Source organism: Cynara cardunculus, assembly GCF_001531365.2.
Source record: "Cynara cardunculus var. scolymus isolate 2C chromosome LG 2, CcrdV1, whole genome shotgun sequence".
In the NCBI taxonomy this organism is placed as follows: Eukaryota; Viridiplantae; Streptophyta; class Magnoliopsida; order Asterales; family Asteraceae; genus Cynara; species Cynara cardunculus.
In genome coordinates this window covers 60,386,728-60,414,218 of record NC_037529.1, presented here as the reverse complement: position 1 = coordinate 60,414,218, position 27,491 = coordinate 60,386,728, and the positions used below count along the sequence as shown (strand labels likewise).

General features: G+C 36.3%; 3 protein-coding genes and 1 pseudogene across 3 annotated transcripts; 3 read left to right on the top strand and 1 right to left on the bottom strand.

Moving 5' to 3' along the window:
* The window catches only part of LOC112506234, a 7,028-nt pseudogene extending 5,943 nt beyond the window's left edge, over positions 1–1,085 (bottom strand).
* Positions 1,086–1,616: 531 nt separating this feature from the next.
* On the top strand, positions 1,617–2,303 carry LOC112506233. The gene is made up of 2 exons (XM_025110252.1): positions 1,617–1,679; positions 1,746–2,303. The coding sequence occupies exons 1-2, from the start codon at positions 1,617–1,619 to the stop codon at positions 2,301–2,303; spliced, it is 621 nt and encodes a 206-aa protein (XP_024966020.1).
* Positions 2,304–14,751: 12,448 nt separating this feature from the next.
* LOC112505661 (proteinaceous RNase P 1, chloroplastic/mitochondrial) lies at positions 14,752–18,915 on the top strand. The gene is made up of 6 exons (XM_025109556.1): positions 14,752–15,888; positions 16,159–16,245; positions 16,349–16,530; positions 17,356–17,476; positions 17,785–17,853; positions 18,480–18,915. The coding sequence occupies exons 1-6, from the start codon at positions 14,752–14,754 to the stop codon at positions 18,585–18,587; spliced, it is 1,704 nt and encodes a 567-aa protein (XP_024965324.1). The 3' UTR covers positions 18,588–18,915.
* Positions 18,916–21,311: 2,396 nt separating this feature from the next.
* Positions 21,312–26,360, top strand: LOC112505650. The gene is made up of 6 exons (XM_025109541.1): positions 21,312–21,514; positions 21,678–21,753; positions 22,603–22,698; positions 23,288–23,804; positions 24,064–24,199; positions 25,979–26,360. The coding sequence occupies exons 1-6, from the start codon at positions 21,398–21,400 to the stop codon at positions 26,171–26,173; spliced, it is 1,137 nt and encodes a 378-aa protein (XP_024965309.1). The 5' UTR covers positions 21,312–21,397; the 3' UTR covers positions 26,174–26,360.
* Positions 26,361–27,491: the final 1,131 nt, after the last annotated feature.

The window sequence follows — 27,491 nt, the reverse complement described above, 5'->3', positions numbered from 1 at the left end:
ATCATATTATGCATAATGATGCACGAAGTCATTATATCATGCAAGATTTCCTTCCTCCATAACCGTGCAGGTCCTGCTATTATTGCAAACTTTGATTGCAATACATCAAATGCACGTTCTACGTCTTTTCTATATGCTTCTTGTTTCTTTGCAAAATATTGTTTTTAGGGCCACGTGGATCGTGAATAGATTGAACAAGAGTGGCTCATTTTGGATATATGCCATTAGCTAAATAATAGCCCATATTATATGATTTTCCTTTGATGACATAATTAGCAGGAGGAGCAGTACCTGCTGCAAGATTTGCAAAAAGATGGGAGGACTCCAACACATTAATGTCATTGTTGGACCGCGGTAAACCAAAATATGCATGCCATATCCAAAGATCATAGTCAGCTACACTTCAAGAATAATACTTGGAGATCTACTACGACCGGTATATTGTCCTCCCCAATACAATTCTTCCATTTCCAATGCATGCAATCTACACTACCTAACATTCCTGGAAAACCTCGTTGTTCTCCAACTTGGAGTAGTCGTGCCACATCATTAGCATTGGGTGTTCGGAGATAGCGTTCTCCAAACACCTCCACGATGGCACGACAAAACCGCTTCAAAGCTTCTAAAACCGTCGATTCGCCTATTTTAACGTACTCATCTGTAGCATCTGCAGCCACGCCATATGCCAACATTCGAAATACAGCAGTAACTTTTTGATAACCGGACAACCCAAGTTTGCCGCATCCATCCCTTCGTTGAAGAAAGTAGTTGTCATGACTTTGGACAGCATCCAAAATACGAACAAATAAAGTACGACTCATTCGGAATCGTCGACGAAACATCGACTCAGGAAATCGAGGATTTTCAGAAAAATAATCTTTGAAGAGATTGTGATCGACATTTTCCCGATCACGATTGATAACTATATGGCCAGGAATAGAACCACGATAAGAAGATAATTGATTGTTGCCAGCATAATTACAGATATAATTATCCATTTCAGACGCTAGATTGAATGCCTCGACCATTAGTTCGTCCTGTGTATTATCAAAAACCTCATCGTCTGAATACGAATTATCAGCCATTTGAGTGGTATTTCTCAACAAAAAAGATTGCAAAATATAGTTGAGTTATTTTCATTGAGCTGTGATTCACGTTTTATAGTGAGAATCAATGGTGTTGTCAATTCTTACCAGAAGAATCTTGCCAGACTTTCCAGAAGAATCTTGCCAGACTTTTCAAAAGAATCTTGCCAGACTTTTCAGAAAAATCTTCCCAGTGTATTGTCTAATATGTCTTCATTTGTAATGAACTCATTTTTGTGTATAAATAGGGGGCGAGTTGGTAAGCTAAATCACACATATTACCAGCCATAGGTACTAAAAATGTCTTCAACAACCGAACTTCATCCTACAAAGATAACGAAGACATACAACTATGTCATTGTTATCTTGATATAACTCAAAATCCAATAATAGGTAGAAACCAATCAAAAGAAAAGTTTTGGTCAAGAATAGAAACTCTTTATTACCAAACCGAACCGTTCGCAACCAATCCTCGACCAAGAAGATCATTGGAAACGAGAATGTCTTGCATTCTAAAAGCTTACAAAAAAAATGCGAGGGTGTATCAATCAAGTTGAAATGAGGAATCCAAGTGGTGCTTCTGAACAAGATATCGTAAGTATTTATTGTTTTACTTGATCATTGTTTTATTAATTTAAATATAACGTGTATTTTTCATAGATGAACGAAGCGAAAGAGCTGTTAAAACTTGATGGATCCTATAAGAAGGGTTTTAAGTTTGATCATGTCTGGAACATCTTGAAAGACTCCGAGAGTTTATCAAATGTCACTGCATCACCTCAGTATCAACGACATAGTCCTTATCAATCACCTTCTTCCGGTCCTGGTTCATCGTCTGGGACAGATGCCGGTTTATCGTCGTTGACTATTCATGACGTAGAAGATACTCAAAGACCAATTGGTGTGAAAAAGGCAAAATCAAAGCTACAATCTGATAATAAGCTAGAGAATTTAGTTAAGGCTAGTAAAAAAATGAAGAAACAAATGGCTAAAACCACTGAAGTTATGATGCGAAAGAATGAGCTTCAAGCTCAGAAACTTGCATTAGAGGCAAAGTTGGCGGATGACAAACTTATGTGCATCGATCTAACCTCTATCACTGATCATGTGTGGTATGAGTTCATAAAAAATGAGAAAATTCGAATAGCGAGAAAGAGAGCGCAACCCCAGGTTCATATGTCTGGACAAGGATCAGAATTCGTAGCATCTCAATATTGAGTATCTCAACATCAACAATTTGAAGCAGCTCAAGACCAACCCGAAGGATCTCAAAACGTAGCAGGAAGCTTTAATCAGTCTATGCCTAGCGGAGACGATTGGACCCTTTAATTTATGTATTTCAGTTTTTAAAATTTCCATTAATAAAATACGTTTACGTTTATCCGGTATCATATTTTTGTTATTAATAATTTATTTTATATATATATATATATATATAAATTTAAATAATAAATATAAAAACCTAAAACTTAATATTTGTAATTATTTATTTATTTATAATTTATTTAAAAATCATTAAATATTAGAAAAAGATGGTGGGGACCACCAATTTGGCAAGATGCCGTTCATCTTCTTCCCCGGCAAATATGCCGGTCATTTTCAGCAAACGCTATCCTTTTGGTGTTTTTGCTAGTTTTGCTGTTCGATTGGAGTTGCCCTAACAACTTATTTTTTCTAATTTTATTTAAGATCTTATATCACGTAACAATTAAGTTTAGTTATATTAATTTTATTTTTAACTGATTTTTTTTGTTGGTATATGTTGGTACTGATTTTATATCAACTTCAAGATAATATATAAAAACTTGTTACTTTGTTCAAATTTTAATTGCATTTTTAGTTTTCAGGTAATACATGTGATATTTACGGGTTCTTAATCGCAAATAATAAAATTTGGAAACATTCAAATATTCTAGCTAAAGTCGTAATGTTTAATATTAGATACAAAAAATAGATGATTAAATAAGTCGGTGTTATGGTATCATTGTGATACGCAACTTCTAATAATGTGTACCAACTAAGTTCGCATATTTGGTACGCTATTACCAACCGACTGTAATTGGTACCGATTTAACTGTCACGGTTGATACACATGTTGGTTGGTTGGTTTGTTTTGATACGAAAGTGTCGTCCCTAAAACGAGCATTTCACCTACAACCAATTCAGGAAATGAAAGAAAGCAACGCCCGACTTCTATATTTTATAAAACTTTGACAACATTGTTTAATTTTGTGTTATTTATGTGTATTTATTCAAATTTGTCTTGATGGTTTTGAACCAATTAATTATATATACTCGTGTGTATAGGTGGAGGTTCAAACGAGAACGCGACAACAACCTAATAACCTCAAACTTTTTTAATTAATAACCTCAAACTTTTTTAATTAATAAATTAACTTATATTAAATATAAATAAATTAATAAAGGCAGTAATGTAATTAAGTAAATTTTATAATTTTTATTTTATTTTAATTAGTCATAATTATCTTTTTTTCCCTACACGTTCGTTTCCACTCTCTTCTCTCCCCTTGTGATAATTGTGTGATTGTGTAACCATAAGCTATCGAAACCATGATCAATCAAGTGTAATCATAACCTATCGAAACCATGAGAGTAATCGTTGTGATAAATGTGTGATTGTCTAACCCTAACCGATCGAAACCAATATCAAATTGAGTGTGCAAGTGATGTTATAATAGTGATATATATGCTGTTAATATCGCGATATATCGTCGATATATCGGCGATATATCGGATATCGCTCCTAGGAAAAAAATCGGACCTTAAATATCGGTCAAAATATCGGGAACGATATTATCGGCGATATTTAGCGATTTTTAGCGATATTTTGAGGTAAAAATCGGACCGATATTCCGATTTCTTAGTTCTCACAACATCGAGTCTTCGACTTCTTCTTCTCACAACGTCTTCTCTTTTCTCGGTCTCTCTTCTCGATCTCCTCTGCTTTTCTCTGTAATCGACACAACATAGCCAGCGATAGGGATGGCAACGGGACGGGRATGGAAGAAGCCGAAGGTCGATTGCTGGTCTGCTGCTCACTCTACCGGCCGTCGCTTACAAGGGTCAAGGGGGGAAGGAAGGCGATGGCGGTCGGCGRATATGCGTACRTCTGTGAATTGTGATTTGTGATCTGTCTCCTGTGGCCGGCTGGTAAGTGGTAGGCGGTAGCTATCGCTTAGAAATTTACAAGTGCTCCAGGCCTCCAGTCCAAATTTCAAAAGGCCCAAACCCAAATGAGTAACAAACTATTAGACTAACAGTCCCAAAGCCCAAATGAGTAATTTTATTATTTATTAGATGATGTGATGTTTTAATTTTGAAACTATATTTTTAAACTCTAATTAATGCATATTATATATATAATTCTAAGATATATTATGTTAACCGCTATTTTGGACCGATATATCACCGATATATCGAATATCGGTCCTGACCGATATTTCGTATTATGACCGATATAATAGCATAGAGTGATATCATATGATTATCACACCCATATCACACCAAATCGTTTAGTGGGTTTCGCCCGTAATCGTTGTGATGAATGTGTGATTGTTTAATCCTAACCTATCGAAACCACGAGTAATCGTTGTGATAAATGTGTGATTGTCTAACCCTAACCGATCGAAACCATGATCAAATCGAGTGCCTTGTTATGATAGTGATATTACATGATTATCACACCAAATCGGTAGTCGATTTTCTAAGTTAATCCTAGCCAAGCGGAATCTTTGTGATAATTGTGTGATAATCACATGATTATCACACCCAWATYACACCAAATCGTGTTGATATAAGCGATAATGTGATAATTGTGTGATAATCACATGATTATCACACCCAAATTACACCAAATCGTGTTGATATAAGCGATAATGTGATAATTGTGTGATAATCACATGATTATCACACCCATATCACATGATAATCACATGATTAACCGTTTATTAGATAATAATAATCATGATCATGTTATCGTGTTAAAAGATTTTATGATATCATTTCCATTATTACCCTTTTGATTTTAATATTTTTTGAATTTTTTAAAATTTCAATTTTAATTTTAAAAATCTTTTAATTTTATTTTTTATCACAATATGAGGTTATTGGGTTGTTCTCGCATTCTCGTAAATCACAGGAGTTCTCGTTTGAACCCTTCCCCGTGTGTGTGTGTATATATATATATTTATATAAACACATGATACGTAACTACATCATCATTTATTAATGGTGAGTTCATAAACAAAGATAATGATAAATTAATGAATGATGTAGCCCGAGCAAACTCAATTGAGGTTGAATAACTTCTAGCGTTCAACCAAACTCTACGAATATCAAGAAGCAAGAGAAGAACGATTCTCAAAATTAACAGAGAAAATTATAGTGATGGGATGCTAAGATTTCAAAGAAAGAATGAATCTAATTTCATATCCCAAACCATTAACACAAAGGTATTTAAACTACTAAACAAGAGACTCCTAGACCAACACAAAAACAAAAGTCCTAAAGTAAAACTGATAAGGAAAGATAAATAAGAAAATTAATAATTTGAGTCTACGTAGACTTCTGATTCGCATCATTGCCCTTCCATGAGATGATCCTTGTCCTCGAGGATCAAATGTTGGATACAACTTTTCCATTTCAGCAGCATTCTCCTAAGTGGCATCTTTAGTGGCACGACTCTTCCATTTCACACGCCATTCAATCACTGGTCTGCTCTGTCTCTTGATCATTCTTTTATCAATAACCACCTTGTTACAAGAATTATATAAAAGAAATCTCTCGGACTATTAGTAAATGGAGATTAGTGCAAGTATACACTTATCAATCTACTATCGTCTTTTACAAGTAGTAAAATGGTAAAAATGCTGAATATCGTTCACAGAGAAAGGAATAAAAGTTCATTAAAAGTCTAAATAAAGATGTGATTTCAGATGGTGTGTTCGAAGAAGTATTTGTGGTGAGTTGGTTTAACACTACTGATGTGAACAAATGATAAAAGAGAGCTTAGGGTGTAGTGATTTGTTAAGATATTCAACTGATTTTAAGTAGACATCATGCTTTATAAATAACGTGTCCTTACAAACAATAGTTTCTTTAAGGTACTCTCTCAAGATGTAGAATGGCGCACAGTCATAGATGAAGCATTCATATCTTTATGCAAGGCTAGAGTCTCGACATTGGCTCAAACTATTCCTTATATAAGCTAAATTGAATGAAAAACGAGTCTCCTCGATTTTAAGTAGCTCTTTCAAGCCTACTTCCATATCAAAAAATTTGACATATGCTTATTGGTTTATCTCTAAATCTAACATATAACACTTTTGAACAAGTAATCAATTTGTCCATGGATGTTATTTTTGCAATATAAGCTTGAACGATGTAGTTGGAAAGACTTATTATTAACTCAATTAGTTTCTACAACAAGAATCGTTTTTTCTAACATCACCCAACACTCAAGCTATATTTTTAGCCTACCATGCTTGAAATAATAAAATCAATTGCATAAACGGTAAAATATATCGATAGAAAGTAAAGTACAAGAAAAGATAGGAAAATAAAATAAATAAATGCTAAAGAGAATTATAAAGACTAAAAAGCTTCTTAAATTTAGAGAAAATGTTAAAAATACTTTCACATTACAATTGTATATCCAAGTTAACTTCTTGAAATTGCCTTCTCCAATTGTCAAGCATCTCATCCTTTGTACAGTAGGAAAAAGGGAGCACATGGATCAAAATATAAAGTCAAAATCCTACTTTTTACAATACCCAAAAGACAAAGCATGATTACTCAAAAGATAGTACAAAGATAATATTTTATCCTTGTACTATGAAATCTTCAAAGCAGAAGATGAGCTGCCAAATTGGTGGATAAGATTTCAAAAGATCCACCGTACTATTATCCAAGATGCCCCTGGAATCATCCTGCAGCACATGTTGTAGCATACTTTTGATAAATCACCTATTTACAAAGCTTTTTCCCACAAATTAGCACATACCCAAGAAGTAAACATGTTTATCACATCAATTTAGCTCCAATGTAAGAAAGATGCAAAAATATAATAAAAAGACTCAATTTGTGGAATTTTGGAAAACTAAGACGGATAATTAAAATAAGAAAAAATGTAAAATCATCAAACAAATTGATGTTTATCACACTTCTAGTTGTTTCTGTACTACATTGTCCTTAAAGCTTAAGAGAGCCAAAGAATTAGGAGGCGAGCCAAAGTGTTGTTTAAGCAGCGATACATGAAAGGTAGGATGAATGTTAGAACATGGGGGTAGCTTAAGAGTGTATGCCACCTTCCCTACCTTAGAGGTAACATGATAAGGACAAAAGTACTTGGAAGCTAGTTTCTGGTTGGGTCTATTTTCAACTGAAGTTTGCCTATACAGTTGCAATTTTAGATAGACCTGTGTCCCTACTTCAAACTCTATTTATGATCTCTTCCTGTTTGTTGCTTGTAACATTCTATTCTAAGTTTGTATGCAGGTTATGTTTAAGAAGTCTAATTGCCTCCTCTATTGTTGTTATACTCCTATCAATAGCGTCTACCTTGCTCTCACCAGGCAAACAATGTAAATGTAGAGGAGGTGCTTGCCCGTATAACACTTCAAAAGGCGCGTGCAATTGATCATGGATTAGAAGTTGGTATTATACCAAAACGCAACTAAAGTTAGCCACTTAGCCCATTATTTAGGTGCTTCATGACACATGCACCTCAAGTAGCCTTCCAAACACCTATTCAAAACTTCAGATTGTGCATTTGTTTGAGGATGATAATTGCTAGATAAGTTCATATTAATGCCTTAAGTACTAACAACTATTACCATAAGTTGCTAATAAAGATTTTCTCTCTACTTGATACTATAGATTTAGGGAAACCATGGAGCTTGTAAATATTGTCCATAAAAACTTGAGACACATTAATGGCTGAAAAAGGATTGCTAAGGGATAAAAAATGAACACATTTACTTAGTCTATCAATAACAACTAAGATGACATCTTTACCTTGTGACTTCAGACTCCCTTCGATGAAATCCATGTTCCCTTATTTCTTCAGGAATCGATATTGGTTGTAACAATTCAGGTTGAGCCACATTATCGGCCCTGCACTTTTGACAAGTAGGACAATTTCTAATATAGTTGACTATGTCTTGTCTTATTTTGGGCCAAATGAAAAGTGTTATAAGCCTTTTAAGAGTAGTAGTGACACCCGAGTGCCTTCCTTGACGGGAATCATGCATCCACGCCAGAATTTTGCTTTTCAAATCACTGTAACTCCCTATAACCAGTCTGCCCTTTCGCCTCAGTTCCTGGTTCTGCCATGTGAATTGAGAATGTGGCCGGCTCCCACTTTGAATCTCATTTATTATGGTCTTTAAATTTGTGTCATTTTCCCAACTTGCTTTAGTAAGGTCACAAAATTAGAATAGATGCCATAAACAGCCAATTGTAGTATTTCTCTTTTAGTGGCTCTCGATAAAGCATCTGTAACCTTGTTTTTCGAACCCTTTTTGTAACAAATTTCATAGTCATAGCCCAAAAGTTTAGATAGCCATCTATGTTGAAGCAAAGTGTTAACCTTGTTTTCGACCAGGTGTTTCAAACTTTGTTGATCGATTTTGATCAAAGTGTCTATCAAGCAGGTAAGAACTCCATTTTTGCATCGCATGTATCACAACCAACAATTCTTTTTCGTAAGTAGATATAGTTAGATGTTTGGGGGATAAGGCTTTGCTAATAAAGTCCACTGGATGCCCTTTTTGCATGAGGACAACCTCGATACCTTAATTAGAAGCATCTGTATCGACAATAAATGGCTCATTAAAGTTTGGTAAGGCTAGCACAGGAGGCTTTGTCATGGCATGTTTAAGGGTAATAAAAGTTGTTGCTTCCTCGTCCCATTTGAAGGAGTCTTTTGTAATAATCTTGTTAAAGGTTATGCAATTATCCCATACCCTCTAGTAAACCTCCTATTATACCTGTCAGGTTGAGGAACCCCCTGAGTTGCTTAACGGTTGTCGAGATTTGGCACTCCATTATAGCTTGTATCTTTGCGGAGTCTGTTGCCACTCCCTCCCTTGATAAAACATGCATCAAATATTCAATTTGTTGAACTCCAAAGCACACTTGTTATGCTTAGCAAAAAGAGAGTGGGACCGTAGGATGTCCAGTAGGGCCTTCAAATGTTGAATATGTGTATTCCAATTTGGGTTGTAGACTGGTATATCATCCAAGAAGACTAGAACAAACTTACTCAAATAAGATTTAAACAACTGATTCATTAACCCTTGGAATGTAATGTATAAGGAGTGTTGATCAATCCCAGATGCATTACTAGAAATTTGTAATGCTCACAATGAGTTTTAAAAGAAGTATTATGAACATATCCATTTGCAACTCTGATTTGATGGTATCCTGCTCTTAAATCAATCTTAGAAAAGAATTGAGTGCCATGTAATTCGTCCATAAGTTCTTAGACAAGAGAAATAGGAAACCGATCAGGGATGATCATTTTATTCAAGGCTTTGTAATCTACACACATCCTCCAACTCCCATCCTTTTTCTTGACCAACACTACAGGTGATGCAAAGGGGTTGTTGCTGGTTCGTATCACACCTGATCAAGTAGCTATTGGGTCAATTGTTCAATGACATCCTTCTGCAACAGAGGGTAGCGATAAGGTCAAAGGTTTACTGTGTTTGATCCTTCCTTTAAAGGTATTGTATGATCGAACCCGACCTAAAAGGAGGTAGGCCTATAGGTTCCTTGAAGATGTCAAGGTAGGTGTTTAGTAGGCATTGTAAATCTTTTGGGAGTAGGTCTGTGTTCCGACGAGTCTTTATATGTAAATCTGGTAATGGAGTATCAGCGGGGGCAACAAGGAGTTGCATCATGGATAATTGCGCCTTTTGTCATAACACCTTCCCCATCTCTAAGTTACTAATTGTCTTGATTCCCTTGCCTGTTGCTCCTCATAATGTCACTTTTGTTCCTTTGACTAAGAAGTCAATATTATGTTTCAGAACTCTGTCCAGTGAAGTAAACCATTAGACACCTAAAACAACATCACACCCCCTAAGGGTATTAAGTACAATCGGTTGTGAAAGTAATACCTTGCATTTTTCATTCAAAGCGTTCTATCATAGTGTCACAATTTACCTTACCTCCATCTGCAACCCTTATTATCATATAAGGTTTTGGGACCAGTTTGCATCCCAACTTTTTCATTAATGTAGCATTGATAAAATTACGGGTGCTTCCTGTATCCAACAACATTCGTAATGCCTTTTTACCGTGGTGACGTGTTACACTCATGGTTTGGTAATCAGTAATTCTGACCAGGGCATTAATAGAGATGTGGGATAACTCCTTGTCTTTTAACATTGAAAACGTAACTTTAGAACTCCACTTAGTTTTAAGGATTAACCTCTACAAGCCAATCAACCAAGACTCCCCTCATACTCTGAGTTACATCTCGATGTACTGTCTCAATGAAATTATAGCGTGGTCTACGCATAAGCTGAATGGTAAAATAGACAAATAATCAGTATTAAGTTTTGGGTCAGGAGCAAGAAAGGTGTTCGGCCACCAGACAAAACTATGCTGCACGTAAATTGATGTATATCTCACTTACATAGAGGCTGCACATTTGAGGATCTTTCTGATCTGAATCTATATTGGTTATCATCTTCTTCTCATGACTACTCCCTGCATCATAGATGTCAAAAAGGTTAAAAACTTTGGTTTCACATGGTATGCAAATAAAGAAAACGAAGAAGGAAAAGATAGTTACTCGATCAAATCATCGGGCCGATGGTGAGGTTAGGGTTTTACAGTCAATGCTCGCCGCCGTTGAGAGAAGTGAAGACGATAGGAGCGCTGCACGGTGGAGGGGTGGAGAGGATACAAAACCCTAAATGGAGAAGGCACAAGATTAGGGAACGAACAAATCATCGAGACGATGGTGAGTTTAGGGTTTTACAGTCGATGTTCGCTGACGTTGAGAGAAGTGAAGACGATAGGAGCGCTGCACGGTGGAGGGGTGGAAAGGATACAAAGCCCTAAATGGAGAAGGCACGGGATTAAGGAAGATTAGGGTGTTTGGATTCCGAATTTGGAAAAAAGAAAAATTGGTGAGAATTAACAAATACCTGCACAGCGAAGATTTTCTTAACAGGGAGCGAGGCACGCCTGAGGATAAGAGGGAGGAGCAAGAGGAAAGGCAGCAAGAATGTCGGAGGCAATGACGTTTCAATTGTTTTAGATGGTGAGATGAAAGAGAAAGTCGCTTCAAATGGAAGAGAAAGTAAAATAACTTATGTTTTTGAATAAAAGAAAATAAAAAAAATTCCAGAAAATTAGAATAGTGAATTGCTGAATGGTGATGATGCCACGCAAGACATCCATCATCCTACTTATATATATATATATATATATATATATATATATATATATATATATATATATATAKACTAGTTGTGTTACCGTGCAATGCGGCGGGATACAAAATTTAATGAAAACCAAGAATATAAAATTAATGCAATTATTATTTACATCCATTTAAATAATTTTGATAATTACAAAGAATACAAGACAATATTTATAGTTTATCACTTTTCAAAAATTACTTTCTTTATGACCACTCGTTTACCAACGAGCACATTCTTTATGACCACTCGTTTACTAACTGCTAGTAACGACTAATCTGCAATGAACTGTCGCCGCCAATCTGACCAGCATTTACGACTTCACTTCTGCCACTGCTTGAGGTGGAAGACACGTTTACATATGAAGAACCTAAGAACATGATTTTACCCACAATCAGAATATGTTATGAAACAACATTATTTTTGTTTGGGAGAGTTTTCATAAATGGAAGGAGCAACTCTTCTAATTGGAAGGGGAAAGTTCACAATATAATTGGCTTTCTACATAAAGCTCTCTCCTAAAAGCTTATTGAATAAACCACATCTTATATCATTAAGTCACTATCAAACAGTCATATTCAAGTTAATAAGAAAAAAAGATAACTTATTTTAAATCAATTAACATAATGTCATATGATATACCACAGAATTCTGCTGAAGAAGGTAGTCCTGAGGCTTTAAAATCATTAAAGCACCAACATCAAAGTTCAAGCTTGCTGTTGGAAACATGTTGGGCAAGGAAGACAACCTGACAGACTGAAACCAACTGTGTGATATGCAGCAACATAAGTGATACCAACATTTACATAAATAGAAATCATTTGACCCTTAGTCATTTATCTAAAAGATTTGAAGGTAATGAAAAAAAAAAGGAATTTTTGTCTACCAAATAAATGCCATCAGGTTTTTGTAACCAGTATTAAAACACTAAAGAAAATCCCATAAAACTATTGACAAAATAGAAATTTCAGATATAAACAATGTACTCGTTCTMAAAAAAACTCCAACGATTGGCTCATCGAGTAGTTCAATGGAAGTGTTCAAACAATGTACTCGTTCTCAAACTCAATTGGACAGAAACCTCAAAGTCCTATATTTTTTGTAGGTTTTTTTTCTTCAGCAACTTTTACCCTTTCATCATGATATGTTATAATGAAAACCAAAATCACAGAGATGGAGTTAGTGAGGGACAGTTTAGTCATGTTTTTCCCTTAAACAAGGACCCCCAAAATAAAGGTTTTTAATTCAAAAGAAAACAATCACTATTGGATACATCTGGCTCTTCCTTTGTAGCCCGAGTATATAGCTAGCATATTGAATTTTTCTGACTTCAGAGAACAGATAAATCTTAAGCATTAGTAGATATGAAATTTGTACCATTCTACCTACACCTGGTGATCCAACAAATATGATTTTGTCAACCAAGGACACCAAAGCTTATTCTGTCTCAGAAAGCCTGGCAAAATTCCACGTTTGAAATACCTAAGAAATGCAAATTAATAGCATAATCAAAAAGGCTTACCCAGTTATTACTTCAACAGGATTTTCAGGAGCTCCAACAACTGCAAGGGCTGGTTGAATAATCCACACATAGAAACATCTAGACCAGCTTGGATGTTTAGGGACCTGCAAAATCAATCAAATAATTTCACTTCAAGTGGAAGTCAATCAGTGGAGAACTAACCTTGATTAGAGCCCTAATCTTTATTAAATTCTAGAGTTATAACACATAAAACTTCGTTCTATTCAAAATTTGAAGAGTATAACACATAGAAAAGTTTGAAAAGTATAATCTATACCAAGGACGCCTTTTCTAGGTGAAGATGGAGATAGGGTATGGCAAAAAATTGCACGAACCAATCATGGATATACTTGAAACAACCCAGCTACATAAAACAACAAAACTAAACCAAGAACCCAATGCATCAATAGAAACCCTATGAAGAACGTTATCTATCCACAACATCAAAACCAAATATATCCCCAATAACAAAGACGCAAAACCCGCCGGTGATGTCTGCAATAGTGGAGCCGGTCGCGGCTGCCTCGTGACGACGTAGACACCTTATCGGAGAACTGAATCGGAATAGGAGGATACCGAAGTAAGTTGAGAATCATAGCAGACAACTCATATAAAACCCTAGATTGTTTTTCATATAACTCAAACAGCCCTGTTCAGCTTCTTATCATTTCAAAACCGAATTCAAGAACGATAGGTGACATTCTCATCACTTAAAACCGAATTCACCAAAAACCATAAATCAAAACAAACCAAAAACTAACAACATTAAACAAGTTCAAAAAAGTCTCATAAGTACAACCATTTCAGCCAACAAAGATAAAATTTTACCCGAATTAAAACCTAAATTTAAAGCAAACCAAAAATTGCGTGTTCTAACCTTAGAAAGCAGATGAAAGTGCAATCACTTTACCTGGTGAAGTGAGCTCACACATGATTGTCGAGATGAATGGGTTTTATCCTCGAATGAATTACCCACAAACGAAGAACAAAATATGGGAGAGGAGAAGGATTATAAACCTTTTGAAGGGTTTGAAAGAGAAGAGTTCGAGTTATGCCACCACCACCACTCCCTTATGCCGCCACCGACCCACAAACGAAGGAAGAAATTAGGGTTTTAGAAGAAGAAATTAGGGTTTAAGTAMGAAGAAAGAAACAATTTGAAGTCCATTMAAAAAAGAAGCAAGCTKGAATCGACGTCTGGGGAAGGGAAGAATCGACGTCAATGAGTACATGGGACTTTGAACCGTCACATTGGAACTGTGAATTGCCAGGGATAGAAATTGAGAGGTTGTGCTATGAAGTTGTAAATAGAGTTTTTAATGTTGTACTTCAAGCTTATGTAGTATAAATAAGGGTATTTTGGTTCAATAATATTTTAAGACTTTAAGACTTCTTTTAAATTTGTTTAATAAAATAGTATCGATATAGATATAGATAATTCTATTTTTATTCTTTAAAAAAAATATTGGTATAAAAAGATCAAATTACCCCCTCCACACGAGGAAAAATCAATGTGTTATCAAAACCAAAAACATAACAATGGTAAACATGTATGTTTTTGATTGCAAATACTTTTAAGTGTCGTGACTGAGCAAAACCAATATTTCCCTTAAAAATGGAATACATAAAATGATTTTGGAAGTTTAGCAGTCAGCTTTCTCGATGCTTATGTCCCCAATCCACCACAATGCTGTTGAAACCCACCTTCAATCTCTCCCCATCCATGCTCAAAACCCTCATCACCCACAAAAAAAACCCATCTTTCTTGCTCAATTGGTCTCCATGGCGCTCTCGCTCACTAAAACCCTTAAACCCCATCACCCGCAGACCGTCTCAACACCTCTCCACCGCCGCCGCCGCCGTGCCCCATGACCGATCAGCCCCGGTTCGAAAAGGGCGTCCTCACAATAGTACTGAACGAGACGAATCCCAAATGGGTCTCAAGGCAGAGAGAAGAGCCCGTCGCAACTCTCCATCTGGTACCCTTCTTTCCAAGCTTTGCAGTTGCTCTAGAGATAACGATACCAAAGAAGCTCTTCGTCTATACGAAGAAGCGTTAATCAACGATGTTCCACTCAACGTCGAGCATTACAATAAGTTGTTGTATTTGTGTTCTTCTAGTACTACTGATCTAGACTTAGAAAGGGGTTTCGAGATATACAAGCGAATGGAGAGTAAAGTCGTCCCAAATGAAGCAACTTTTACCACTATGGCTAGATTGGCTGCTGCTAAAGAAGACCCTGAAATGGCCTTTAATTTGGTGAAAAGAATGAAGGAGGAATGTGGGATTTCGCCTAAACTTCGGTCTTATGTCCCGGCTTTATCGGGGTTTTGCAAGAAAGAAATGGCTGATAAGGCTTATGAGGTTGATGCTTACATGATTCAGAATGGGGTTGCAGCTGAAGAGGTTGAACTTGCAATGCTTTTGGGGGTTAGTTCCCATTCGGGAAGGGTGGATAAAGTATATGAAATGTTACATAGATTAAGAGCTATGGTTAGGCAGGTGAGTGAAGATACGGCCACATTGATAGAAGATTGGTTTAGTTCAGATAGAGCTACGGGTGTGGGTCAGGTGAATTGGGATGTGGAGAAGGTTAGAGAAGCGATTCTGGAACGTGGCGGTGGGTGGCATGGGCAAGGGTGGTTCGGGAATGGGAAATGGCAAGTGATGAGGACGAAGATGGATGCAAGGGGTGTTTGCCAATCTTGTGGCGAAAAGCTTGTTAGCATTGATCTTGATCCTTTGGAAACAGAAAACTTTGCTAGTTCCTTGAGTAATTTGGCTTGCCAACGAGAGACAAGAGCCGATTTTTTGCGGTTTCAGGTATGAATATGATCACAGATTTCTAGATTGCGAGAGCTACTAATTTTTAAGTATTATGTTTCTCAATTAAATTAACTTATACTGCCTGCTGCTAACCGGCATTCAAACTGAAAACATCAACTTACCCTATGATGTTAGAGTGCTATATGACCTCTTCATGTCGTTAAATCCATGGGTTGCTCACGCATTTCTGTATCATCGTTGCAATGCACTTGAAAATATTCATGCTTTGCCATTTTTGACCAATTTTTATTAAGCAAACTCATGCAGGAATGGCTTCAAAAGCATGGTCCATTTGATGCAGTTGTGGATGGTGCAAATGTGGGTTATCTCAAGAACTATTTCGACTTCAATCAGGTGCAAATTAGACAGAAGGCTTAAAATAGACTATTCATATGATTATAAACACAAGTCACAACATCCTTACTTTCTACTCAGCATAATTCATACTCCTTTGCAGCTTAAATATGCAGTCAACTCAGCACGTAAACTGAGTCCATCAAATAGGTTACCGCTTGTCATTCTGCATAGTGGTCGAGTCAGAGGTCAACACACCGGGAATCCAAGGAATAAAACGGCATTGCAGCAGTGGAATGAGTCTGGGGCACTTTATGTTACTCCCCAAGGATCAAATGATGATTGGTAAGAACTTATTCTATTAAAATGCATACATTAAAATAATAGCTTGTGCACACACGGGTGATTTTGAGTTGGTCAACTCGAAGGTGAGTTCATGAAAGAATATCCAGGCTCGTACTTGCCTCTATTAAGGCTCGAGGCTCAGCTTAGCTCGTGTAGTTTCACTTTCTATAGGATTGTGAAGGCCCGTATACGCTACGGCCATGAGTTGCCTCGACTAAGCTCAATTTTTTTATGCGTGCTTGTATAGGCACCGATCTTGCTTGGTTCATATGAGCTTGTACACAATTAAAAGTTGAACTTGAGATTAGAAAATTACTAATAAACTATTTTTAAAACTTAGAACTGGAAGTCAACAAGAGACTCAGACTAGTGGGCTAACAAAAGAGAAACCACACTATGGCTTGTGGCATTCATACAAGCTCCACTCATTTAGGCTTGCCAAGTTGCCGAGCCTAAGCAAAATTAGCCTTGAGCTTTGCTCAAATGGGCAAACAAGTAAGCTTGGCTTGGCTTGAGCTTTTCAAGGAGCCGGCTTGTCTCATCTACCCTCTTATGCTCACTGCAGCTAGCGTAACCACCCAAACCAAACTAACCCAGTATATCCTACTTGAAAGTAAGGCTGCGGGTACGATGTACACAGACTTCGCCTTTATCCCAAAGGGTAGTGCGGGTGTTCCCCTGAAGACACTGGCTATTTGGTTAAAGCGTATAATTTTCATAAGTTTGGTCGTTCATCATGCGTTGCTTTTGTTATTTTGCATTTTTTGACGAACATTCGTTTTCTGATGGATGTTATATCGGGTTAAAACTCGGATGTTTTCCCAGGTATTGGTTATACGCTGCTATAAGTAGCAAGTGTTTGCTGGTGACAAACGATGAGATGCGAGATCACTTGTTTGAATTGCTAGGCACTAACTTCTTCCCAAGATGGAAAGAAAAGCACCAGGTATGGTTTCCATGTGCTTGGTCATATCATCGATCGGTTATTTGTCAGATGTCTAAAATACCATGCACCAATGATAAAATAAGGAGAGTCGTGTGGACCAATATTATAAAAAAAACCTCATTCTTAAACTTTGAAAGTTGGCTGGAGCATTAGTTAAACAAAAGGGGATAATTTACTAAACTACCATGTCACAAAACCTTGCATCATTCTTTAACCTGCCTATGTCACTCTCGCTCATCCAATCCTAATAAATGATCGAGTCAAGCATAACATTAAATTACAACATGGTTCTTTATGTTGGTTTGCAGGTTCGATTGTCTCTTACAAGCAATGGACTTCAATTTCACATGCCTCCACCGTACTCGATTGTTATTCAGGTAAGTTTTGTTGTGGTTTCATATGTTCTCTCAAAAGTGATTGCTTGTTTAAGCGCAAGCGGTCTATTCGTTACTCGTTAGAGAAATGCTAAAAAAGTGTTCATGACTACAAACATGTAAAGATTGTTTTATGGGTGCTTGGTTGGTGGTAATAAGGGGTGGGGAATAAAAATGGAAATTATTAGTGGTGTCTAGTTTGATGCAATGGAATGGTTCATTACCAAATACTAGGCAATGAAGCATTTCTCATCAAATCGGAGGAATGAAAGCATTCCTGTTCTCATTTGCGTTTCTTGAAACGAAGCAAACACCATGCATTTGGACACAGGGCATGACAGAAGAAAGTCTTGCCCCACGTTTGGTGCGACAGTTAGACTAGAACCATAAAGGAGTTAGTGGAACAAAAATAAGGGAGTTGGGACAAACTTGGTAAATTACTTAACTGCCCATATCGAATTAAAACTCTAAAACCTTCCATAATTCTTTCACCTGTTTACATCACTCTTGCCTATTCAGTTAAATCTGTCTTGTCCAGTATACCAAACACACCCATAAGAATGGATTTTCAGTCAAGTGCTTAGCTTCTGCATATGCATGTATAATTGCGGTTTAACAATATATTGCAGGAGTCAGAACGAGGCAGGTGGCACATACCAACTGTGTGCAGAGATGACTTGGAGACCAACAGACAGTGGGTTTGTGCCCAGCCAGACCACGTGACGGTTTTGCCATGAGCTGTTATCGTTTCTTAGACCGGTTGGCTCTGTGGTTGCAGCGGTCGGATTAGGTGCTCGATTTGGCATGTTACCTCCCTTCCCATGTAGCAAAACCATCCTTCAGTTCACATGACAGGGTTGGCTTTTGCCAAGAAACATGAAAGAAAGAATGCATGCAAAAGAGAAGTTAGAAAAAGTAGTACATTTAATTCTTACAATATTTCCATTGTTCTAAAATGGTGATAAGTACCATGTCAATGGCACAATCCATTATTATGTGGTAGGTTTTAGTAATGTATCTTGTAATACATAATTTATGGTATAAATTTTAATACATGGTTTTGAAGTATGGTATAAATATTATGATATATGATATTTCATTTCTGTCTCGGTGGTGTCTGATTGGTTTGAGCTTGGCTCCAAAGGTCAAAAGTACCAGGAGGTCCCAGGTTCAAATCAAAGGAGGAATAAAAATCCCCTTGTGGCCACGGAGGTTTAAATGCGGTGACTCCGTGCTATCTGCAAAGCAAAAGGTCGCTTTGGGATTAGTCAATTCGCATAGCGGGTTGGATATCCAGGTTAATAAAAAAAAAACTTTCTTTTTTATATCATTAGAAATTACATTTCATAGACCTCATCTTCCCTTTTGATTTCCGTGATGTTTTCTTACGCACGCCAAACGTTAGGTCACTGGATGTCGTGGACTAAAGGCCATGATTTGGTCATGTTTCCTAATGAATACTTATTTTGTTTGGAAAACACTATGAAATGTACGATCTGATCTCACCCATAGAATAGAGCAGTTGTTTTCGTTAAAAACTTGACCAGTGCATAACGTGGAGAAACAGAAATACATATTAAACTTGTGGAAAAAGACCATAAGAAAAACATTGGAAAAATAAGTAAAAAACACTAACGACGTTACTAAACTTTGAAAAACGAGTTTGAACGAGGTCAGTCGAAACTCAAATCGACAAACAAACAAAATATACAAACGGAAGCATGTACACGAAAATGTAACCTCTAAACCTAGGGTATAACAAGGGTCTAACTGTCACTCAATAACCCTAATCCAATCATCTACCTCTCTTCAGACCCTTTCCTGTCTAGTTGTACCCACCCTATCTGTTACGTCTTCAAAGAATTTCTATCAAAAATCCTATATTCGAAAATACCTTAAAAACGTCTAACTTTAATTACGTATCCAAAGTCTTCCTTGTCTACCCCTCCTCACTTCCCGACCCTCGCATTACCCTTTTCACTAAAGTCATCTTCCGTCTCTTACGAATGTGGACGAACCATCGCCAATTATACTCTCTCAACTTATGAAATATTAGAATATATGAGCATCTCAAACAACTATGCTGTTGAATAAACTTTAGAGATTTGGGAAAAATTTATTCTAACAGTAATACTAAACTCTCTTCTATTATAGAGATTGAAAGGTGAAAGAATGGAGAAAATCTCAGAATTTGGAAGAAGATAGAGAAAATATAGCATACATTTTGGAGATATTCTAAGTAAGGGTGTTCGAAATGCGGCCTGGGGCCAAACCACACTGCATATGCGATTTGAGCATTTTCCCAAACCGCAAAACGCATCACATAAACTTCAAACCGCACCGCATTTGGTTTATACGGTTTGTCTCTATCCCACTTTATACCTACCATATAATAATTGTAAGTATGAAAATACATTATAACGTCAATGATAACTTGACCGTTGTCTTAAAAAACAAAGGATTTTAATACACCCGAATCCAGAATACACATATTGCAAAATTAAAAATAAATTAAAAATAAACTTTAAACTAAATTGGACATGTGAGTTGTAGTGTCCACACTTTTTCTTTCATCTCGATCCTTTATATATATATATATATATATATATATATATATATATATTTAAATATGCGGTGCGGTTTGAACCGCAGTTTGATAACTCAAAACTGCAAATCGCACCGCATAGTACGGTTTGGTAAGAATGTAAACTGTAAATCACACCACTAATGTTCTAAACCGGGCTTTGCGATGAGCTCCGATCCGATATGAACGGTTTAGATAAACACCCCTAATTTTAAGGGGCTGTTTAGTTCAAACAAAATAAATAAATAAACATAATAGAGGATGAAAATGGAAATGAAATTTTCATTCTCCCAGTTTAGAACAAAAATTTAGATGGCGTTTGTTTTTTAATATATGCTGAAGTTTGAAGTCTTATTTCATTTCGGATTTATACGAGGTGGTGCTGAAGTATGAAATTTGAATCAATAAGAAGGTTTGTTTTTGTAAAATGATAAACGCTTGAATTTGTTTAATTTTGACTATTTTACACATTAAAAAATTTAGTGTTGAATTTATAGATAAATTTATACAATTTCGCATATTTATTCATCATGATGAAATTTACATTTAAATTATATAATTAACATTCATATAAACGAAAATATGTCATTAACGGTGTTTAACACATCTACATCCTATTAAAATATATTAATTGAGAGAGGTGACGATTGATTTGGTAAGGATTGATTGAGATTAATCGATTGAGAAACATCGTTGTCGAGGATTTAAAAAACAATATAAGACAAATAAAAGGTTGGTTTACCTCTTATCAGATAAGAAGAAAATAAAAAAATAAGACGTTAAGTAACTGGAAAATTGAAAAAAAAAAACAAACTGTGTGAATGATGTTGCTAATTATTTACATCTGATTAAATATCGCCACAGGAATCGGAGGGCTTAAACCCTTCTGGCCCTAAATTGAACTCCAGGGATAAAACCCTCTCATCTTCGCCATTGTTCTTCTTACATTTCTTCTTGTTTCGAATGGAAGACTTCATAAAGAATCAAACATTTGCAATCCACGCAGTGGCAGGTGCAGGAGCTTTAACGTTAGGTACTGCTGCCACTTACCCTTTGGAGACGATCAAAACCCTTGTTCAGGTTTCAATTCATAAATCCTTGCTTGTTTATCCTTAGATTTAAACCTTTTTGTTCATCTTATTTTTGTTTCGACACTTCATGTTTAATAATCGTTATTTGATCTTTTTACGGGGTCAAAAACATTTACTGTATCTTTTTCCATTGTTAATGGGATCACTAACAGGTTGGATCAGGCCCGGATAAACAGTGGAGTGCCGCTCAGGTGTTTGATCGAGTTCGCAAATTATCTGGCAATTCGGGTAATTTTTCTTGAAGTTTGTCAATTAGGGATCACAGTGTTAGCCGTTTGTTTACAATCTTTTGTATCCAGAGTTCGTTAATTGCTTATACTGAACAGTTATCGAATGCGTTAGTATTTCTCTAGTTGTTATATAAAAGCACTTCAAAATTTGGCACATAGAAGTTGGATTTAAGTTCTAGAAAAGTTGCCTTCTTGACTCCAAGGCTTTATTACAATGTGAGCTTGAACATTGAGAATGATGAATATAATCTGCTCAGAAGATTGGCAAAGTAATACATAGAGGATTTGAGTAATTTGCTTTCTTAAGGTCTAATTTGAAGAATTTAGTAATGAATCCTCAATTGTGGGGAAGTAATGCCCATTATTTTGAAATCAGCATCATTACCAAACAGCAGGATCCAAGTGGGACAAAAATGCATTTTCTCTGTCCCATCAAGCTATTATAACACTAAAACCTTCCACGATTCTTTCACCCGTGTAGCTCACTCTTACCCGTCCAGTCCTGTCCCGCCTACCAAACGCACCTTAGAACTACTTGCACCAGTAAGAATATGCAAATGCTTCATTGTCTGTCTAGATTTACTCTCTTTACAAAGAGTGATTGTTTTTACAGAAACAAGGTTAAACCATTACATTCATTATTTTTTAATTGAGGAATTGATATTCTTTCTTGCACATGAACCAGCAGTTTAGTTGTTCATTTCTGTGTAATGTTTTTGTGTATGACCTTTTTGCTTCATATCTGATGGTCATTAATACTAAAATGTGAATCCCTTTTTAACATACATATATCACTGTGAGGTTAACTGAGCTCCTGTTATATGTTCTATCTTCAAAATTGTTGCAGGGTTGTACAATGGTTTTGGGTGGTTGGCTTTAGGGAGAATCTTGGGTGTGGGAGCACGTTTTGGCACCTATGAATTGCTGACAGCTTTCTATAAAGGTGGATTGTTCATCTATTTGGCATTATACTTATTGGTTAGTAGTGTAACTCCCATTGTTACTGTTTCTGACTTTCTGGATAGCTTCATCTACTTGCAGTATTGTAGATGGTTAATTGAGTGTAGTTATATATATATATATATATATATATATATAGGGTTCGGTTCCAGTGAGAAGGAGAGTTAAGGCGAGAAGCGTAATAAGGGATCTCCACCTTGGATGCATATTAGGATGAGATGCACCTGATCAATCCCTGTATCAAGCGTGATTCATGGGTGGGTTTGAGATTAAAGGTGACCAAGGGTCCAGATTCTTTCTTACGCTTCTCACCTTCACTCTTCTTCTCACACTACCCTTCGCCTATATATATGTATATATATATATACTGAAGTATATTTATATATATGGAAAATATTCACGCACACTCCTCACCTATGAGGAAGTTTGAGCCGAATGGCCCCCTAGGAGGCTAGGATTTACCGATAACCTGGATGCTACTGGGCTAATGACCCTTTGGTTTTATGTTTTTTCTGCATTCAGAAGTTCCGCATAACGCATCTTGATCATAGCAGTACATGCTTTTTATGCAGATGGCCGTAAAGACAACTATGTGTACGTTTCAGAAGCTCTTTTGGCAGGAATTGCAGCAGGTGCTGTGGAATCAGTCATGAGCTCTCCATTTGAGCTTTTTTCAATTCGCGCACAGGTGAAAACTGCTTCTCGTATTCCAAACTCTTCCACCATTGTAGAAAAAACGACCATATCCTCTTCAACTGCAAAACTGCTACGTGGGTATTCTCCAGATGTCAAGGCACTGAACCATTCTGTTGGTCTCTTGTCCACCCTCAACACTAATAGTTCGAATTTGACTGGCTCCCTGAAAGAATATCCATGGATGATGACTGGGACTGGGAGGGCCCCACCCGTCTATCTTGTTAGCAGGCCCACTGATGTGATATCTTTAGAAGGATTGGGTGCGTTGTGGAGGGGTATCCGATCAGGGTTAGTTCGTGATTCTGTTTTTGGTGGTGTATTCTTTTCAAGTTGGCAATTTCTACATCGTGCAATGCTGGACTGGAAGGCTGTGGGGATGGACCCGATACCAAGGTCTGCATACAAATATGACATTTGTTTGTTTCAGTTTGAATGTTTACTTATTAACTTTTAAAGAAGTCACATTTGGCATTTCTATCATATGATTATTGCAGGAAGATAAGTTCAGTTAGTTTATTGGTACTTTGGGAAAATACTTGGAGTCATGCTGATGAACCTATTGACTCACAAACAAAGAACTAAGGCAAAGAAGCCTGATCTTCAAACTGCAAATTTTTCTCTAACATGTTTGTAAATCTTTTTGCCGATTCAGCTCTGATGACGATGTTGGCCCGTTACACCCTTTAGCTGTTAGTCTGGCAGCTGGATTTTCAGGTTCGATTGCTGCAGCAGCATCCCATTCTTTTGATACTGCCAAATGTCGATCACAATGTCTTGTGCTGCCAAAGGTATTTTCCCTTCATACAAATTTATTAACATATTATTTGCATTGTTAAATCATGACATCACCCATTCTGTTGTAACAAATTTAAATCTCACATGTACGGTTGAGATCTCAAGCATGTTCAGGATCTAGTTTAAGTTTACCATTGTAATAATCATTTTGAATCAGCAGAAAGAAATTCATTCTCTCAATGCTGATATGGTATCTGTGTTGAGAGAAAATATTTCTTTTCTTTGATTGAAATTTGGAAATGATTATTAGAGTGGTGGTTTATAGTCAAATGGAAGGAGGTACTAAGCTAGATCCTGACATACATCTATCTGAGAAGTCAAACGTACATGTGGCCTCTAAGGGCCGTTTGTTAGTAGCTCAATGAGCTTAATGAGACTCGCAACTTATTTGGTCAGCTATACATGACTGTTTGGTAGTGCCTTAATGATATAGAAAGTGGCTTATTCAGTAAGCTTTAGGGGGAAGCTTTATGCAGAAAGCCAAATTTTTGTCAAACTTGCCCCTTCCAATTAGAAAGAATGCTCCTTTCATCTATGAAAAAACCCTCCCAAATAAAAACCTTTCCATTCTACACAGACATATTAATAGCGTAGCAGTCAGCACTATGTCTCGATTTAGGAAGATGCTGGTCAATGACCCAACAATCCCCCCAACATCTGCCAGCACTAACAAGACTTTCGCTAAAAGACAATGGTTGCACAACATGCCTTTGGCATTATTATGCACCTCATCGGATTCAAACCCGTGACCTGCTTTGATACCACATGTTAGGATCCAAGCGCTTACCACTACACTAAAAGCAATTGCTGATGGAGAAGGCGCAAGCGACCTTCTCTGATACCACATGTTAGGATCCAAGCGTAGTAGTCAACGTCACGTTTCGATTTAGGAAGATGCTGGTCAATGACCTAACAATTCTCACAGACAACTTTATTCATACATAACTTAATAGAAAACCAACCAACAGCCCCTAAATTTGTTATACCAGAATAGTTGATGTCATGGTTTAACAACATCATGGATCCTACCCCTGAGGGTCTTTGGTCAGTTCATCCAGTATCATTCAGATCAGTAAGTCGTAATTTCTTCAAAGGCCTATGCCCCCAATGGAAATTACACAGAAAAAAAAACTTGGTGTCATGTAGGGAGATTGTCACAATGCAAACAATATTTCATAAAGCTAAATGAATCCTACATTTTAGATGGAAGAAAAGGTTCTATTCAGTCTGTTTAGAGCATATTCATTTTGTGGGTCATATTTATATGGTCTGAGAAAAAATGAATATGTGATGTGATCCTATTACTCGGATATAAGATGGGACCCACAACAAGAGTCCCGCAGAATAGAGAATGGAGGAAATGGTTTGTAAACAACTAAACATATAGAAACTTAAAGTTTATCAATGTCGCAAAGGAGCAACAGCAGAATCTCTACTCTACCCTAAACTTAGACTAGAAATATCCCTCTCTTACCATACTACTTTTAGGTTATCTTTTGTAAAATAAAATAGGGGTCGCTTCTCGCTTGATTTGTTTCAAGGCAATGGTAATGAGAATGGGTATAACAAGGGATGATAATGTTGGGGAATGTTTACTAGGAAATGGATGATTACCCACTTTTAAGTAACCACTCATTCTGTTATATTGAACCAAACACCGTTATTCATCATCATTCTCGTTGCGCACCTCCTAATAGTAATACCCCCGTTAAGTTTGAAGCAAAGGTGGTTGTATTTGGTGCAATAATTGTGTGTTGGTGTTTGAATTTCAGTATATTAGCATGGAGAGGAAGTTTCTGAAATGGAGTCTGCCTGGAAAGAGGTTCGAGAGACTTACAGGTATCCATCCTCGAGATAGAAATATACTTTTTCGTGGGATTTGGTTGCGAATGGCTCGCACTGGAGTCGCATCTTTTGTTTTTGTAGGCAGTTACTTTTTTTTGATTGATCACTTAGTTTTGAGATGAACCACCATTCATTCATCATATCAACTTCTATGAATTATGCTCAAACCAGTGTGTGTAATATGAGCGTCTCTTTGGCTTAGAAAAGGTATTCATCTAACACAAGTCTCTTTGGCTTAGAAGAAATTAGACTCATATGGTCCTTCTAATAAGAGTGCATATTGGAATATTTATCTATTTGGGTTGGGTTTTAAATAAGAGTGCATATTTTATTCGAATCTATGGTCCTTCCATTTTCATGTGTTTTAGTTTTAGGAACATGAGTCTTGTGAAAAGATGAAATGTAGTTATGGCATTTTAAGTGGTACCTCCACTTTGCCACAAAACACACACACATGTATGTGTATATATATATATATATATATATCTATATATGTAGGGCCAAGATCAATGCTAACTATAATTTTTGTGTTAACCTTATTAACTGATTTTGGCCATGCAAATCTATAATCAATGGTTAAGATTAATCAATAAAAAAAAAATTTAAAGTTTGAATTTTAACGAGGCCTAGTGAACAATGATGAAAGGGGCATTTTGGGAAGAAAAAAATACACTTATCAAGGGTATTATAGTAAATTGAATTCATTTCTAACCCCCAAACAATTAATGGGGAGTTACAAACAATCAAATCTCAAAAAATATGCATTCATATTATTTTTTTATTTTTTTTACTATTGATCTTCCATGTTCATTCTTGTATGAATTCCTAAATCGCATAAGAAACACGGTAGTAACAWTTTTCGRTATTGATCAATTTGAACACAAATGAACTGTGAACACAATTTGAACAAAAATGAACAACCGTGAACACAATTTGWACACAAATGAACCGTGAACACGATATGAACATGATATGAACACAAATGAATACGATATGTGCAATTTTTTGCCCATATATTCACATACATAGACGTCCCACAAAATTAAGGTAGCATCTGTTAATTTGTGTTCATCTGTTAATTTGTTCAAATTGTGTTCATGGTTCATTTGTGTTCAAATTGTGTTCACAGTTGTTCATTTGTGTTTCAAATTGATCAATACCAAAAATCGTTACTACCGTATTTCTTATGCGATTTAGGAATTCATACAAGAATGAACATGGAAGATCAATAGTAAAAAAAACTAATAATATGAAAGCATATTTTTTGGAATTTGATTGTTTGTAACTCCCCATTAATTGTTTGGGGGTTACAAATGAATTCAATTTACTACAATACCCTTGTAAGGGTAAAATGAACAAAACATAAACCTATAAGAATAATGGAATTTGATTGGTTGAGAGGGTTTTCAAAGTTAACACAAAAATGATGGTTAACATTTG

Coding starts and splice junctions, on each gene's coding strand:
- LOC112506233 (XM_025110252.1), top strand. CDS start 1,617: ATGCGAGGGTGTATCAATCAAGTTGAAATGAGGAATCCAAGTGGTGCT. Junction 1,680..1,745: donor GTGCTTCTGAACAAGATATC/GTAAGTATTTAT, acceptor TATTTTTCATAG/ATGAACGAAGCGAAAGAGCT.
- LOC112505661 (XM_025109556.1), top strand. CDS start 14,752: ATGCTGTTGAAACCCACCTTCAATCTCTCCCCATCCATGCTCAAAACC. Junction 16,246..16,348: donor ACTATTTCGACTTCAATCAG/GTGCAAATTAGA, acceptor ACTCCTTTGCAG/CTTAAATATGCAGTCAACTC. Junction 17,477..17,784: donor GATGGAAAGAAAAGCACCAG/GTATGGTTTCCA, acceptor GTTGGTTTGCAG/GTTCGATTGTCTCTTACAAG.
- LOC112505650 (XM_025109541.1), top strand. CDS start 21,398: ATGGAAGACTTCATAAAGAATCAAACATTTGCAATCCACGCAGTGGCA. Junction 21,754..22,602: donor CAAATTATCTGGCAATTCGG/GTAATTTTTCTT, acceptor AAATTGTTGCAG/GGTTGTACAATGGTTTTGGG. Junction 24,200..25,978: donor AATGTCTTGTGCTGCCAAAG/GTATTTTCCCTT, acceptor TTTGAATTTCAG/TATATTAGCATGGAGAGGAA.